The 14,917-nt window shown below is 47.7% G+C and overlaps 1 protein-coding gene across 6 annotated transcripts in view; it reads left to right on the top strand.

Moving 5' to 3' along the window:
* ZFHX3 (zinc finger homeobox 3) overlaps positions 1-14,917 on the top strand; it is a 255,242-nt gene that overhangs the window by 197,345 nt on the left and 42,980 nt on the right. For all 6 annotated transcript variants that reach the window (XM_070388070.1, XM_070388069.1, XM_070388073.1 and 3 more), the window contains one exon: positions 13,790-13,897. In XM_070388070.1, coding sequence (XP_070244171.1) covers positions 13,790-13,897 — 108 coding nt within the window. The remainder of the gene's footprint in view (positions 1-13,789; positions 13,898-14,917) is intronic.

Raw genomic sequence — 14,917 nt, 5'->3', positions numbered from 1 at the left:
GTCGCTTGAACCACTGTGGTACCACTATTAGAATCCATCTTCCGCAACATCCCAGCTTTAACTGAGGAAGGTTCCCAAGGAGCCCGCCGCCCACTCCTCCTCATGTTTGGCTGCGCAAGTGTCATCACGACCGCTTGTCGCCTGTGGCTGGTGCCCCTACGCCTCACTTGGAGACCCTCGTTTGGTCTGCCTCACTGAGTGGTCTTGGAGCCCTTCCCTTCTCCAGGTCCTGGTCTCCTAGTTTGTAGAACTGAGGTGCTGCAGCTCCTCCAGATCCCTCCAAGCAAAGGCAGGTCCTTCTGGTGACTGCGTTGCTGCAAACGCCATTATTTCTCTTTCCTGAACCTGCTTTTACCGTGTTCGTGCTTTTATGCCTTCTCTTGTTTGGACTCCCCACCTATCTTATATTTTACACATGTACATTTATATCCTTTTAGAATTTCTGAAACACAGATTTTTTTATTTAACCACCTTAATGGTATCGAAATAAATTTTACACGCCTTGATTTTTTAGTCCATTAACCCATTTGTCTTTCTTGCTTTTGTCTCCATTCTTCCACTTATTTCTCTTTAAGGCCCGGTTTTCAGTCATTTCCCTTCTCCTAGAACAGCTCCTGTGCTTTCCAACTTGTCACCAAAGGTTTTTAGTAGTTGAGTCAGTTCATAGACTCTTTTCAGAAATTTATTTTTTTTCCTGCTGTAATATGTATTTAAGATATGCTCTCACCTAGGTTATTTTTAAAATTCATTCATTTTTAGTTGGAGGATAATTGCTTTATAATGTTGTGATGATTTCTGCCATACGTCAACATGAATCACCACAGGTGTACATATGTCCCTTCCTTCTTGAACCTCCCTCCCGCCTCCCTTCTCATCCCACCCCTCTGGTTGTCACAGAGCACCAGTCTGCGCTCCCTGAATCACACAGCAAATTCCCACTGGCCGGCTGTTTTACACACGGTATACATGTATTTGTTTCCATAGTACTCTCTCCGTTCACCTGACCCCGTGTCCAAAAGTCTGTTCTCTATGTCTGCATCTCCATTCCTACCCTGCAAATAGGTTTATCAGTACGAACCTTATGGATTCCATATATATGTGTGTTAATATGATATTTGTTTTTCTGTCATTACTACACTCTGTACAATAGGCTCTAGGTTCATCCACCTCATTAGAACTGACACAAAATGTGTTCCTTTTAATGGCTGAGTAATATTCCATTGTGTATATATGTACCACAGTTTCTTTATCTGTTTATCTGCTGATGGACATCTAGCTTGCTTCTATGTCCTAGCTATCGTAGTGCTGCAGGGAACATTGGTTACCTAGGTTATTTATTTTTTACGTTTCTCATTGGTTACTAAGTCCTCCTCTTCACTCTTGCTCCTTTCTGTGTTTAAAGATTTTGCTCCCTAACTGAGGAATCATTTGATTTTTCTTCCTAATCATGGGACCATCTAATCTTTAATATTGCACTGCTTTTTGACTACTTTTCATTCACACTTTTGACTGGTTTTTACTACTTTATACTTACAGAATGAAGCAAAAAATTTTTTTTCTTGGTGAGGGTTCCTTTCCTTATTGGCTCTGCATAGGATCCATAATTCAGTTAAAAAAATTATCCACTTCTGAAGGTTTGGGTAGGATTCTAACTTAAGCATTTCCCCTTCTGGTACTTTCTCCAGTTGCAGTGTATACACAGAAGAACTTAAACCTCCAGAATTGTTTCTTTAAAATGTGATTGTGGGCTGCAGACTTTATCCCAACTGTCCCAGAAACCATTTGTCACAGAATGGTGCTTTCTGCCCAGATCCTTGTTGACATTCTCATGTCATGGCAGCATTTTGATTCTCTCTGAATTCGTGTTTTAGTTGTTTACAAATGTTCCCACCATTAAAGAGAATGGTGTGAGTCTAGAATTTGAATTCTTTGTTTGCCTTAATGACCATAACTGTGTGTCTTTGTGCCTTGAGATATATTGCCGTATAAACTTGGGGGTGTGTAGTGGGTGCCTTGCTTTTTAAAGGATACCAGCCTGTTCTTAGGTCTAAGAAACATCCAGCGGGAAGTAAAGCTGAATAGATGCTCACAGGGTCCTAAGGCTGAGACTAAAATACAATTAGTACCTCTGGCAGATTCCTGGATGGATTGCTGTAGCTAAAATCACTGTGAGAAGGCAGGTATGTGTGTGTGTGTGTGTGTGGTGGGGGGTGTTGTCAAACCCTAGAAAAGGACCATTTCATTGTATAGGATCCAGATTTTTAAAATATGGAGTCTTTGTATTCAGCCATTGGCATACCTTTGGAAGTTTCTCAAAAGGAGGAAGAAGATCCAAGGATTTTCTTTTTCCCTTTGGACACAAAAGAACTGTACAAGGTGCACGTCAAAAATGCATGATGATGATTACTCCTAGTGTGGCTGGCCAATACAGTGTTTACGAATTTTGCTTATATGTTCATGAGTTAGATTTGTCTGCAATTTTTCCCTGTAATGCCTTTGTCAAGTTTCGTCATAAACGTTATGCTGGCATAATAAAATAGCAAGCTTTAAAAAAAAAAAAAATGACCACAATTTAGCAGTTCCATCTGCTTTTTCTCCCGTTAATGCAGGAAAGCTCTTGAACATAAATCTCTGGGTTTTCCCTTCACCTCGACTTCCCGCTTCACTTTGTTTGCAGTTTCCTAGGAGATGTCAACTCAAACACGTTGCTTCTGTCACCCAGTTGTCTCAGACTGAAGCATGTTTGGGGGCTTGATGGTTTTGGGGGGCCGGCCCAGTTTTGGACTCTCCACATGGAGGTGCACCCCTCAGTATCTCGAGTGTGACTGTAAGTGCTCACAGCAGAGGCAGGCTCTTCACCGCTTGCACCAGGCTGTGAGCCTGCGGTAGGCACCCGGGGATCCCCAGCGTGAAAGGAGGGGTGAAGCTGTCGTGAGCCAGCGCCGGCTTCATGTGCGTGTTTAAGGCTGCATTCTGGGACATGCCAGGCCATTACACATGCAGCGACCTTTGCACAGCTTGGGTCTGGCCAAAAGAGGGCAGGGCGAGTCAGTGCTTTTCTGGACACAGCATTGTCTGAAGTTGGCCCGATGTCTGTTTCCCAGATTTGGTTTGGAAAGTGTAAGCCTTTGTTTGTGCTTTGTTTTTATGAATCAGCTGGTTTTCCCAGCTGTGCATATAAGTGGCTTATGATCATGCAAAATGAAGCTCATTGACAATCAGCCCCTCACACCGCCCTCCACAGACAAGCAGAGACTAATGTTTCTGTGTGCACCCTGTGCTTCACAGGGCACAGGTCTTTCCTTAACAGGCTGGAGCCCCTTTGGACGGCATGGACATCAGAGTGAAGCCACAAAGGGGCTGGAAACGCAAGTCCTTCATTTGTGTGTCATGTGACTCCAGCCCCTGGCGTCATGGTTTCATCTTTTGCAGTCGACTGCTATTTGTTTTGGTGGCCAGAAACAAAATGTTCACCTGTGTTGCTTTTGGTTTGCTTTTTCGCATGTCCAGGCCCCCAGTACTCCCTCTTTGCCTTCAGCGTTGTCCAATTCTGTCTTCCCCGAGCTGTAACGCCTCAGGTCTGCATGGTCACCCCCCACCCGCTTCCTTCATTCCCGTATAGATTGCGTCCGTCAGCGAGGGCATTCCCGTCATGAGAGCCCTCCCACAAGGTTCACTTACACCCATTAGGTTCTAATCACCATCATCTAATATCACTCTGGTATATCCTGTTCATTTCCCATACACCTTCATTTGTATATGGATACTTAAGTACATTTATAGGCCTGCCTTGATTTTTTTTTAATCTATGTAATTCCAACATTCTTTTCATGTAAAAATAAATAAATTAGGAAGCACATCATATATATGTATATACATATTTTTTTTACATTAAACATAAGATCTCTCTCTGACAAGCCTAGTCAGTTTTGACTCAGGTGATACCAGCCTTCTTTAATGGAAACTGTTAATTTTTTCTTTTTTTATTTACATGCTTTCTATCACTCATGTGTGTTTATCTATCTTGTCTTCACCCTCCAACCATGGGAGCCTGGCAGTGTTTATTTCAAACAGGGTGTTATTGAAAGACAGATGCTCGAAGGGACTGCTCAGGCCTCACACCTGGAATGCTAAAAAGCTTTCAGGCAGATCAGTTGGGTTGAAAAACGTCCCTTTCCATGGGGGAGGGGGAAGCAGTACCCCACCTGAGAGCTTCCCTTCCTCAGCCTCGTGGTCATGACCCCCCCACCCCACCCCCACTTCTGACTTACATCCACACCCTCAGAGGATGCTTTCAAATCCACAAAATGGTTTATTCCGAAGAATGAGCTTGGGGAGGGGGTGCTTTTTTCCTCCATCAAGACCCTCCCCTCCTGCGACCCTCCCCTCCTGCTCACCCTGGCTTTTCTCACCTTTGCCTATCAAAGATTCTGCCCGTAAGACAGGCCGTTTACTCTCCACCCTCTTTCTCAGTAGTAGTCCACTGAGTTAGAATCATTATTCTTCTCCATGACTTTGTTTTTAATGGAAGGAGGGGAAAACCACCCTTCTTGGTTTCAAGGACCTTTCTATTTTCTTTGCCCCTTCTTTCCAGAACATTCCAGTTTGGTGCGAGGTTAAACTGTGCAAAATACTGTTTGAAAGAAGGGAGAGAAAGAGAAAAAGGCTTGTCAAAATGCATTTGTTAGATCACGTTTTAAACGAAGTACAATTGAAGGTAGTTTTTGTCCATCGAAAGGAAAAACCCCTGCAAATGCGCTGAGCTCCCAGAGAGCGCGCCTCCTTTGTCGTCGCCCTGACATTGAAGTGTAATTTTTCATGGTTATTTGGACTGGAAAATGGTGGGGGGGGAGGGAAGGGGAGAGATGGGCTTGCGATTATTTCCCATAAATGACAACACAATCACATCACGCTCCGCTACAAACATGCTTGGGGAGTTTGCCTTTTTTACATTTCGTGTGTGGAAGTCGCAGCAGCAGCCAGGGCTCCGTAGAAACCCAAGGGGATTAATCCCCCTGAACCCGGTGTTCCTCAGAGTTCCGGCATGGAGCTGGGTTTCTGGTTTAGCGCGCGTTCCCCAACCAAGTCAGGGCCGGGTTTGGTATTTTAAAACCCGGAATGCACATCTTTCAGTATTTAAAAAGAAAAAAAAAAACCTTCCTGGGAACAGCCACCAGGCGAGTCAGTGACACGTTCGTTCCGGCGTGCTTTGTCACCGCACGCGGCTTTCATCCTTTCTGCGTTTCCGCAGGGGGCAGCCCAGGTGCTTTGGCTGAGAACACAGATAAATGGAGCCGGTTGCAATCCCGGCTCTAGGCGTTTCCTCCCTTTTTCTCCTCTCGTGACCCCCACCCACCCCCTTAATTCCAGCGAGGTTTTGACAAACTGTTCAAATGACCGAATGGCCTGGCCCGGAAGTGGGAAGCTGGTAGGACCCTGGCGGGTGACGGTGCTATGTGCGCAGCCCAGGGCGGGCGGTGTGCTCCAGATGGCCCAGGAGATGCCGCCTCGTATACACGCTCACGATGGACATGAAGCACGCTAGCGCGGGGCTCCCCCAGGCGAGCCTTCAGGGCCTCACCCTCTCCAGCAGGGGCTATGGCCCCTTCTTGTCCACACTCACGTTGGAGGTGAAACACGTGGGCGCAGGGCTCCCCCAGGCGAGTCTTCGGGGCCTCACCTTCTCCGGCAGGGGCTGTGCACGCAGGCTGCAGCTTCCCAGGCTCCCTCAGGCTGCCCAAGCCCCATTTTTCTTGTTTCTATAAACAGTGGCAAGATCTTCAAATATACAAAAGCATAAATGGTCTCTATTCTCCAATTAGTCATTTTAATAATACCCGGCATTGCCTTCAGTGTTGACTCTTGCAGCCTGGTGCCAAAGCCAAGGGTGGTGGGGCAGGGGCGGGAGAGAGGGGCCTGACTGAGGGGGCCGCTTGCTTCCTCGCCACTAGTGTGCCTGAGTTTAGTGGATTTTCCTGCAGAGCCTCTCCTGGGCCCGTGTTGAGGTTGCTGGGCCTCCACCGCCTCGCAGGCTCGGTCCAGAGACTCTGGGCCCAGCAGCCCCCAGTATACTTGGTGAATGAACCCAGCAATGAAAAAAATTCTTGTGGAAAAATGATCACTGAAAGGAAAAGAATATGTCAGTGGAGGGCGGGAGTGGGTCTGATCTTCTCCATGTCCTCTGTTCCTCTCCTCCTCACATCCTCTTATCTCTCAGAGGACCGGAACTTGTTTTTATAAACATCATCTTCCAGAGGGCAGTTGCATTTAAAACAGCTAGTTAGCACTTTGGTCACTTTTTTTTTTTTTAAAGCTCCTTGGGGTGGGAAGATACCTGTGGCTGACTGGCGACCCTTCACTCCAGCGGGTGGAAAAGGGTCTTCAGCAAGATGGCCTGGCCGGCAGAGAGCTTAGATGGGGGGGAGAATGGGAAACGCTAAGGACAAGGGTGACCTCGAGGGGGAGACAACACCCCCCACATCTGTCCCGTGCTGTGTGCTCCAGACTTGGGCAGGCTGGGGTGCAGGAGGTCTGAGTGCTTGGCATCTGCTCCGAGAACGTACTTTTCACCAAACACCTTAGTCTCTGTTAGTGTCCTGGATTCTCCTGTCTCTGGAAAAGAAATGGCAACATACCCTGAGGAGGTGGGAAAACATTCCAGGTCCTGAATGCATAAAGCAGCATGCCAGCCTTGGGGCCCCCGCCTACTCTTCCTTCCTACTCTCATCCTTCACCCCTGTAAGGATTCCCACCTGGACTGTCACAGTCGCTCAGAATGTTTCATTCACCAGCTTTTATTTAGACCGTGGACCCTTCGTCTTGCAATTGGACTTCTTCCTCAAGTAATCTCTACCCTGTTAAGATGTAGGAAACAGAATGGCCAAAGTTTGCCAACAATTAACAATAATATTCAGATGGATTACCCACAGAGGACCTCCAGGGAGGTGTGGAAGTTCCGTCTTTAGTGGGCAGAGTGAGAACGTGTGGTCACCTCTACCACAATGCTAGGTCTAAGGACTGGGGTGTTAGAAGAAGAGTTTGCATTGTGGTAGGCAGAAAACAACCTGATTTAAGGGAAATTTCCTGGGGTGTGGTATTGTCACTCAGAAGACCTAATTGCTTGAACTACCTCTCAGGCAGTTTCCAACCATGTCATCAGGGCTAGAAAGACCCCATGGAGTAAAACCACAGCATCAACATTTGAAAAAGTGCGTTTGGGGACGTTGTGGAGTAGAATATTGCATCCTGAGTCTGGGAGTCACTGTGCGTTTGAGGTGCAGCCCAGGGCACATGGAGTGTCACCTACTGTAGGACCTGAGGTCACTGTTCAGTGGGATCGCACTTGCCAAAGTGTCAAGAGGGAGACTGGCTCAGTTAGCCACCTGCCCCAGTGAGTGCGGCCACCTCTCCCTCTGCGGCCGAGAGAGGGTGATGAGCTGGGGGCAGCAGAAGCATCCATCCGTCAGCATTGCAGGTCACATCCTGTTACAGGTTATTCTTGCAGCAGAATTTTAATGCACTGGATATTATTCAAAATAAGTGGTCTAGACCTTAGCCATCATCTTTCATATTGTAGGATTTGATTTGACCTCTTGTCTGCAAAATAAAGCGTGCATACTTTTGTAGAATATGTCCAGCCGTTAGAGGTTTCCTGTGGAAGCACAAGGGGCTGAGAGGGTTGGGCAAGCTGGACTGTTTGGCCCTCATTCTCCAGTTGTTCCATTTGGCCCTACAAGAGGACAGGGGTCGGCCAAGGTGTCCTGTGGGGTGAGTCTGTCGTTACAGGTACAAGGGGGCAAGACGCGGTGATGGAATCCCCTAGCCACCCACCATGGAGGCTCCAGCACAAGTGGCTGCCACCCTCCGCGTCCATCCTGCTGGTCAGAGCGTGCCGGGCCTTACCCGTCCGCGGCGGCGCTTGTCCTTGGTTAATTAGGTTGAAAATGGGGAAAGGAAAAGCTTGAACCCTATCTTCAAAGTAAGCAGATTGGTTATTTTGTTTTTCAAAGAAGAGGTCCAATATACAATTAAAACTTGTTTCTGGTAACCCTCATTCCAGGAAAGACGAGCTTTTAACAAAAGGCTTTTGACAGCTGCAGGCTACTTCATTTTTTTTAATGCCGAATGAAAAATCAATACATTTTTCTGGGTTATACATATTCAGAACAGGCCTGATATTTCCATTATAATGGAAAGTGGGTGTCTGCGCATCTCGCCTGTCAGAGCTGCACTGCCGCGTTTTCCAAGCCACTGCTAAATATTTCAAACCTGATTTGATTGTGGTTCATGACAGCTAATGTTTCTCAGCTCTTGAGCCTGCCGACAGGCAAACGCACTTTAGTTCACCCCCACCCTCAAACGTAGCTCCCCCCAAAGAAAAAGGGAAGAATGATTTCATTCTTCAGTGTATCAGTGTATTCTTCAAGTAATGTGATCGCCTGAGTTCTGGGAACAGCGCCCTGGTTCTTAGGAGAATTTCCAAATTCCTATCATCAAGGCCCCATGGCAGGGCTTTGTCAGGTTTGGAGGAAGGTTTGACTTAGTCTTCCCTGATAGCTCAGTTGGTAAAGAATCCATCTGCAATGCAGGAGACCCCGGTTTGATTCCTGGGTTGGGAAGATCCACTGGAGAAGGGAGAGGCTACCCACTCCAGTATTCTTGGACTTCCCTTGTGGCTCAGCTGGTAAAGAATCCACCCGCCTGGGTTAGATCCCTGGGTTGGGAAGATCCCCTGGAGAAGGGGAAGACTACCCACTCGAGTATTCTGGCCTGAAGAATTCCATGGACTGTATCGTCCATAGGGTTGCAAAGAGTCAGACACGACTGAGTGACTTTCACTTTGACTGAGCCCACGTTATCCTGTTAAAGAATCAGGAACAGTTAGGACTAGTCTCAGGTGTTGATGGACTCCCCTTCCTTCAAGCCTGTGGTTTGTAAAGTACTCCCCTTGGCCCTAGTTATTTGGTGAACGGTGTCCTTTTTCAGCAAAGGGCGTGTCTTGGTGACACACTCAGCGCATGGTGGCAGGTGCTGACTTCGTGCTGATGCCGCCTCTGTTTTTGCTTCAGCCTCATGCTCCTTCCACAAACCAGTTTCCAAGTGGTTCATAAAATCGTTGCGAATCCATATGGGGTTGCTAGTTGGCACACGCCCCTCCTTCAGAAGCAGATGTTACCATAAATTGGGAAATCGTACAGTCATGTTTACCAACGTGATGAGTGTAAGGTGTGTTGAGAGAACAGTGTGCATTTGTGGCAAGAAAGCCACCTTAATTGAAGGGACATTTTCTGGGGCTGTGGTATCATCACCTCCCTCCACCTCCCAAATCTATGCTGCCCTGGGAACCCTTCCCTTTTAGAATGTATTATCTGCTGAAATGGGGATTCCCTGGTGGCTCAGTGGTAAAGAATCTACCTGTAATGCAGGCGACCAGGGTTCAATCCCTGTGTTGGAAAGATCCCTTGGAGAAGGAAATGGCAACTCACTTCAGTGTTCTTGCCTGAAAAATCCCATGGACAGAGGAGCCTGGCAGGCTGCAGTCCGTGGGGTCGCAAAGAGTCGGACACGACTGAGTGAGCAAACAACATTTGCTGAAACCCTCATACCTGAGGGCTCAGCCCTTAACCAGCAGACATGAGTGAGTGCTGTCTGGGAGAAGCAGTTGTACAAAGAGGTAGTGATGGAAATAGGTTTTTGAAAGGCCTTCAGCCAGTGTTTTATGTGGAAACTGAAGATGGAAGGGACACCAGAGGACCTCGCCATTATTGGAGATTTGCTTCTGTTTCCCTGAACCCTTTAACATGAAAATACACCCAAACAGGAGGGGTGCTCTCGTCTGAGGGCTGCTGTGGACTGTATCCATGAGAGTGGGCGTCTGCAAGGGGTTTGGAGGCACGACCTCTGGAGTCTTGTGAGCAATAGACCATCTCATCTGTCTGAGACGTGCGGGGCCTGCTGCTCTGGCTGGAACAGGCCAGGCATGGGGTGCAGAGATGACCTCCTCACCCAGGCGCTGGCTGTGCCCCTGAGAAAGCATTCCTGGTGTGTTCTGGTTAGGTTCTGAAATAGCGTTCAACTCTTTGGGGAGAAGATGGTTTTGATTTGTCTTTTTTTTTTTTTTTTTGGCCTTAAAAATGGCACAGTGGCTGTTGTATTTCTTGGGGAAGAAAAGTAACTTTGTCTTCTGAGAGAAAGACAGGATTTCCCAGATAAAACTGGATCGTCGTCCATCAGGTCTTCACTTCCCGCCATCTGTCAGTAGCTGACATTATGGGGGGGGATGGGGGACAACTTCTGTAATGACCCCGGCCAGTTGCCACTGACTTAACTGTGGGGGAGAAATGCGTTCCCTGAACACGTCCCCTCTGCTCTGTGCTCTGTGAGCATGTGGGTATCAAATACACATTCCTGAAGGGAGCGTGGGCTACCCAGCCAGCCCCAGGGACTCAGAGCTGGACGCCATCCTGCCCCTGGCCCCATGCGCTCCCAGTGCACAGAGCCCCAGGCCTGCCCGTGGGTGCCCAAGGCCCGGTCTTAGTGACAATGGTGGGGACTTTTGGGACCAACAAAACAGACCCTGTCTGCACAGCACTGTGGGGCCGAGCTATCCAGATGAATTCATAGTTTACATCTCTGTTTTTTAATCATATCTCTACCTTTATTGGTATTCAGAGCTCACAGTTTTCTGGTTACTGTCAGCCTGGGCTTTCATCCATTTTAAAGAGCTATTTTTCCTCTTGCTGTTGATGATGATGGTATAAAGACAGATGGTGTAACTGCTTATGAATGTCCTATTTTATTTCCCCAGGACCAGACAGTTCACTTGAAGACATATATTATTTCCACATGCTCAGGTTAGGCGACCCAGACAGTGTCTGCCTCCTGCAGCTAGCTGCCCTTCCAGGGCTCGCCTTGCAGAGGGCGACACCTGTAGGTCACATGCGGAACTACAGGGAAGCGCCTACCGGGCTGAATGGGACCTGATTTTCTAGCCGGGGGTGAGGACACTGATCTGCCCATAAAGGAAGCTGGCTTGTCCCAGAGTTTCTTAATCATTTCTTATTCCACAAAGTATACAACAGATTTGGGGTGTTTAATATATCAGAAATTATAATATTAAATCTAAAAACTCAGAAGAGGAAAGTGAAAGTGAAGTCACTCAGTCGTGTCTGACTCTTTGCGACCCCATAGACTGCCAGGCTCCTCTGTCTGTGGGATTTTCCAGGCACGAATACTGGAGTGGGTTGCCATTTCCTTCTCCAGGGGATCTTCCCAACCCAGGGATTGAACCCGAGTCTCATGCATTGCAGGCAGGCTCTTTACCGTCTGAGCCACTAGGGAATCCCTTTCAAGAGAAGAGGACTTGATTTTTAAATCTTTAAGAAGAAAAAGAGATGCAAAAGAAATTCCTGAGCCAACCTGGATCATTCACCTTCTCACTGGAGCTTGGTCACCGTCACTTTCCCATCCTTGGCAGGGCAGGGAGGGAAGAAAGCAGAGGACCAAGCGGGCTCGTAGACCGAGGGCCTGGGACAGCCACAAAGCGCCATGTGGGTTCCTTGCTTGTTGAGCGAATGACGTGCTCATTCTTCAGTCTGTCTCTGGATGGATTTTTCTGAAAAGGTTCAAAGAGCTGGGGTCAGTGCCAGAGTGACCGTGAGTTCTTAACTCTCTGCTTGGATGGCTCAGCCCACATAGTACACCGAGAGAGGCGCTGGCCTTGGAGCCGGCCTCTCAGTGGCTAAATTCCTTCCCACCTCTGCAGAGCAGCACCTCCCAACACTGCTCATCACATCGAGGTGTCCCCCGTGTGTAGGTGTCAGACTTGCTCCACCTGGAGTGGTGTGTGTGCCCCAGAGAGGAGGGGCCATCTCTGCATAATCGCATTTGATGAACGTATAGGCACTTGCAGGGATTTTGTATCGCAGGATATATTTGGGCAAATGAGTATATTTTAAGAGACCTAGCTACTTTGGGTAGACCCAACTTAATTCTGATCCACTGAATGCTGGTATCACCTTTCAGAGATGGATTTTATAATTATAGTGCTAAACAGTTTAATCAAAAGCCAAAAGTATGCATTGACTATTTGGCCTGAATTAAGATGGCACCTATAGCATGCTGTGTACCTTGTTTATTATTGCTCAGCTAACACTTTGTATTTTTTTCCTCCACTAAAGGCTGTAGCGTGTTAATATGGTGCTGTATGTCTGACTGACTTCAAACCATGGTTGCATGCTTTTTCTTTGTTTGAACTAGGGGTGGGCGTGGGAAGACTTGATATTAACTTGACTGTGCAGTGAGACAGAAAGGCGACATAGAAATTATTTGTGGAAGCCTCTTAGTTGAAGAGGAAAACAAGCAGTATCTCCTCTCATGCGTGTTCCCCATGACTGACTCTTACATGCCCTCTTGGCGGTAATGAAGAAATGTTCCCCGACCTCTAGTTCCATCTTCCAGCTCTTGGTCTTTCATTGTCTTTTTGGGAAGAGTTAGGAAAATCTGGCTCTAAACAGATACTTTCTTCCTCAAGTGTTTCATAAATCTTCTGAGGTCAGTTTACTTTGAACTCTTTTTACTCCCTTTTATGAGATGAAATTCAGACACTATTTTCTGGAGGGTCGTTAGTGTCCCTCCTTGAAATGTTGAAAAGTGGAGTTGGGGCTAGAGAGACCCAGCGTGATGTCAGAATAACCCCAGGTCCGTGGGCCAACAGCCTTAGTCCCATGGATCTCGTCTGGCAATGGCCTTGGGTGACAGACATGGGCTTCAGTGTCTCCACACCCAGGAAGCTGTGCTCTTCAAAGTCTAACGATTTCATCATCAACCTACTTTGGTTTGCTCGCCTTATTCATTCGTTTAGCCTGTTCTTATTGAATGTTTTAAATAACGGTCCATAGGTCCAGGAGAACAAGTGAGCGATGTCCCACTTCCTTTCCCTCAGCATCCAGAGTGTCTTACCCTCTTCGTCCCACTGCGGCAAGCGAGTGGCATCTTACTTTGTGATTAACCTCATGTTGGAAACGACCATTCTTTTTCCTTCACTAAAGTAGTGTGTGTTGAGCTGGAGAGACTTTCCTTGGTTTGTTTTAAGCCAGTGGCGGGTAGAGAATGGAATGACTTCAAACGGGGAGTGTATGATTTGGATAAGGAATTGTTTCCCTTTCTCTACAGATCTAGTTCTCACCACTGATGCCTGGCGAACCCATAGATGTTTGTTTCCTGGACCTCTTCACACTGATGAAATCAAATCACTGATATTCTGTGACTCTTCAGAATATGAATGACTGTTAAAAAAAAAAAACAAAAAAAAAACCACGATCTGGCAGGTGCTCAGGCACCGTGAAGCCTTATGCGAGGTCTAGTTCAATGCCAGCTCTCAGTGTGGTCAGAGCTAGGCAAGAAGCAAGCCTGTGGCACTTCTTGCATCTGCAAGTGTTAAAGACTTGCATGTGATTTCAGAACTCAGTTGGAGTTATTTCCTCAACAGGATTGGCTTTTCAATAAGAAAAGCTCAAACGAGGTATTTGGAATCCATCTCAGAATACTGAGTGTCTGCACGTCTAGACCAGGCTGCAGTCTCCTGCCAGTGGGCAGGAAGGAAAGTTCCCACCACCGCCCCAGACCGTGCATCCCTGTGCGGCTGGCCTCTCGGGGCTCACCGTGTGGCTGGGGGACAGTCGTTGGCTGCCTGCATTTTTTGGCGGGTACTTCTTTGGAGTAGCAGCCAAGAGTCCTCCATCTTCTGTCTACTTTTAGTCCTTGACATTTTCGTTTTCTTCTCTTGCAGAAGAAGCCATTGAAGATGTTGAAGGGCCCAGTGAAGCGGCTGCTGATCCCGAGGAGCTCGCTAAAGACCAGGAGAGTGGAGGCGAGAAGGACCAGAGCAAGTGGACAGGTAGCGTGTGTGGCTGCCCTCTAGCCCCCATGTTCCTCTCCTGGAGGAGGGCGGCAAACAGGCCAGGGAGCAGGCGCAGGCTTGGTCAGCTCGGAACGGCTCGGCCGGTTCTCTGCGGGTGGGAGAAGGATTGTATTCTTGCTCTGTTGCAGTGGTCACCTTCCTTCTCCTATTACTTTATATTAAGAATTTTAAAAGTTGCTTGAAATGGCCACAGAGCCAGCTTATTGATCGAGCAGGCATCCAGGTGGCTGGCGCTGTCCTGGGGGCTGCTGTGTTTTGGGGTCACGTTTCCTTCGCGCCTCCTCCCTATTGTTTTTGCCCTTGGTGTGATTCTTCCTCCATGGGAGGTCCGGGGCCCTGTCCCACTGCTCATGAACCCAGTGGAGGGACTTGCCACATGGAACTTGATCAGAGTCACCCCCAAGTCTCTAAGGAGTCAGCAGTGTGGAGGGTGGGCTTCATCCTGCATTTGGGGTCCCAGGCAGCCTCTTTGTATCCCTGGTGTCCTGCCTTGGCCAAAGGGGAGGCAGATGGAGCCGCGAGGCAGGGGGACGTCTACGCAAAAGCAGAGGAAATGGAAGAAGTTAGGAAAGGAAGTGCTGTTTCTGGAAAAGGTGGTGTTGAGAGAAGTGGGGAGTGGCCTTCTCAGGATGATAGGGTGTCTGTATCGAGGGAGAGACTTGATGAGACTTAGAGGAAAATCTTGGTTCTTTTTTGAGGAGGAGCAGATGGTTTCTGAGAAGACTTATCAGGCCAGAGACGTCTCCCAGAAACACCACCGTAATTAGAGGATGTGATGTGACAAGCCACAGAAATCATTGTATTTGGTCAACCTGGTTCTTATTGCCTTCCATTATTAATATTGTAATACTTCGATTTTTTTTCTTTTGCGAAAATATTTGCCTTCTGGAGTCCGTATCGGTTGGGCCTTTGTTACTTTTCCAGGCATGACTGTTCTTAAATCACGTTCAGTGTTGGCCTTTACTATTTAAACAAGATACAGAATCTTGGAGGGAG

The sequence above is a fragment of the Bos mutus genome, chromosome 18 (genome assembly GCF_027580195.1).
Source record: "Bos mutus isolate GX-2022 chromosome 18, NWIPB_WYAK_1.1, whole genome shotgun sequence".
Classification (NCBI taxonomy): Eukaryota; Metazoa; Chordata; class Mammalia; order Artiodactyla; family Bovidae; genus Bos; species Bos mutus.
Note: the sequence above shows the minus strand (reverse complement) of the source record. Positions and strands in the feature narration are given on the sequence as shown.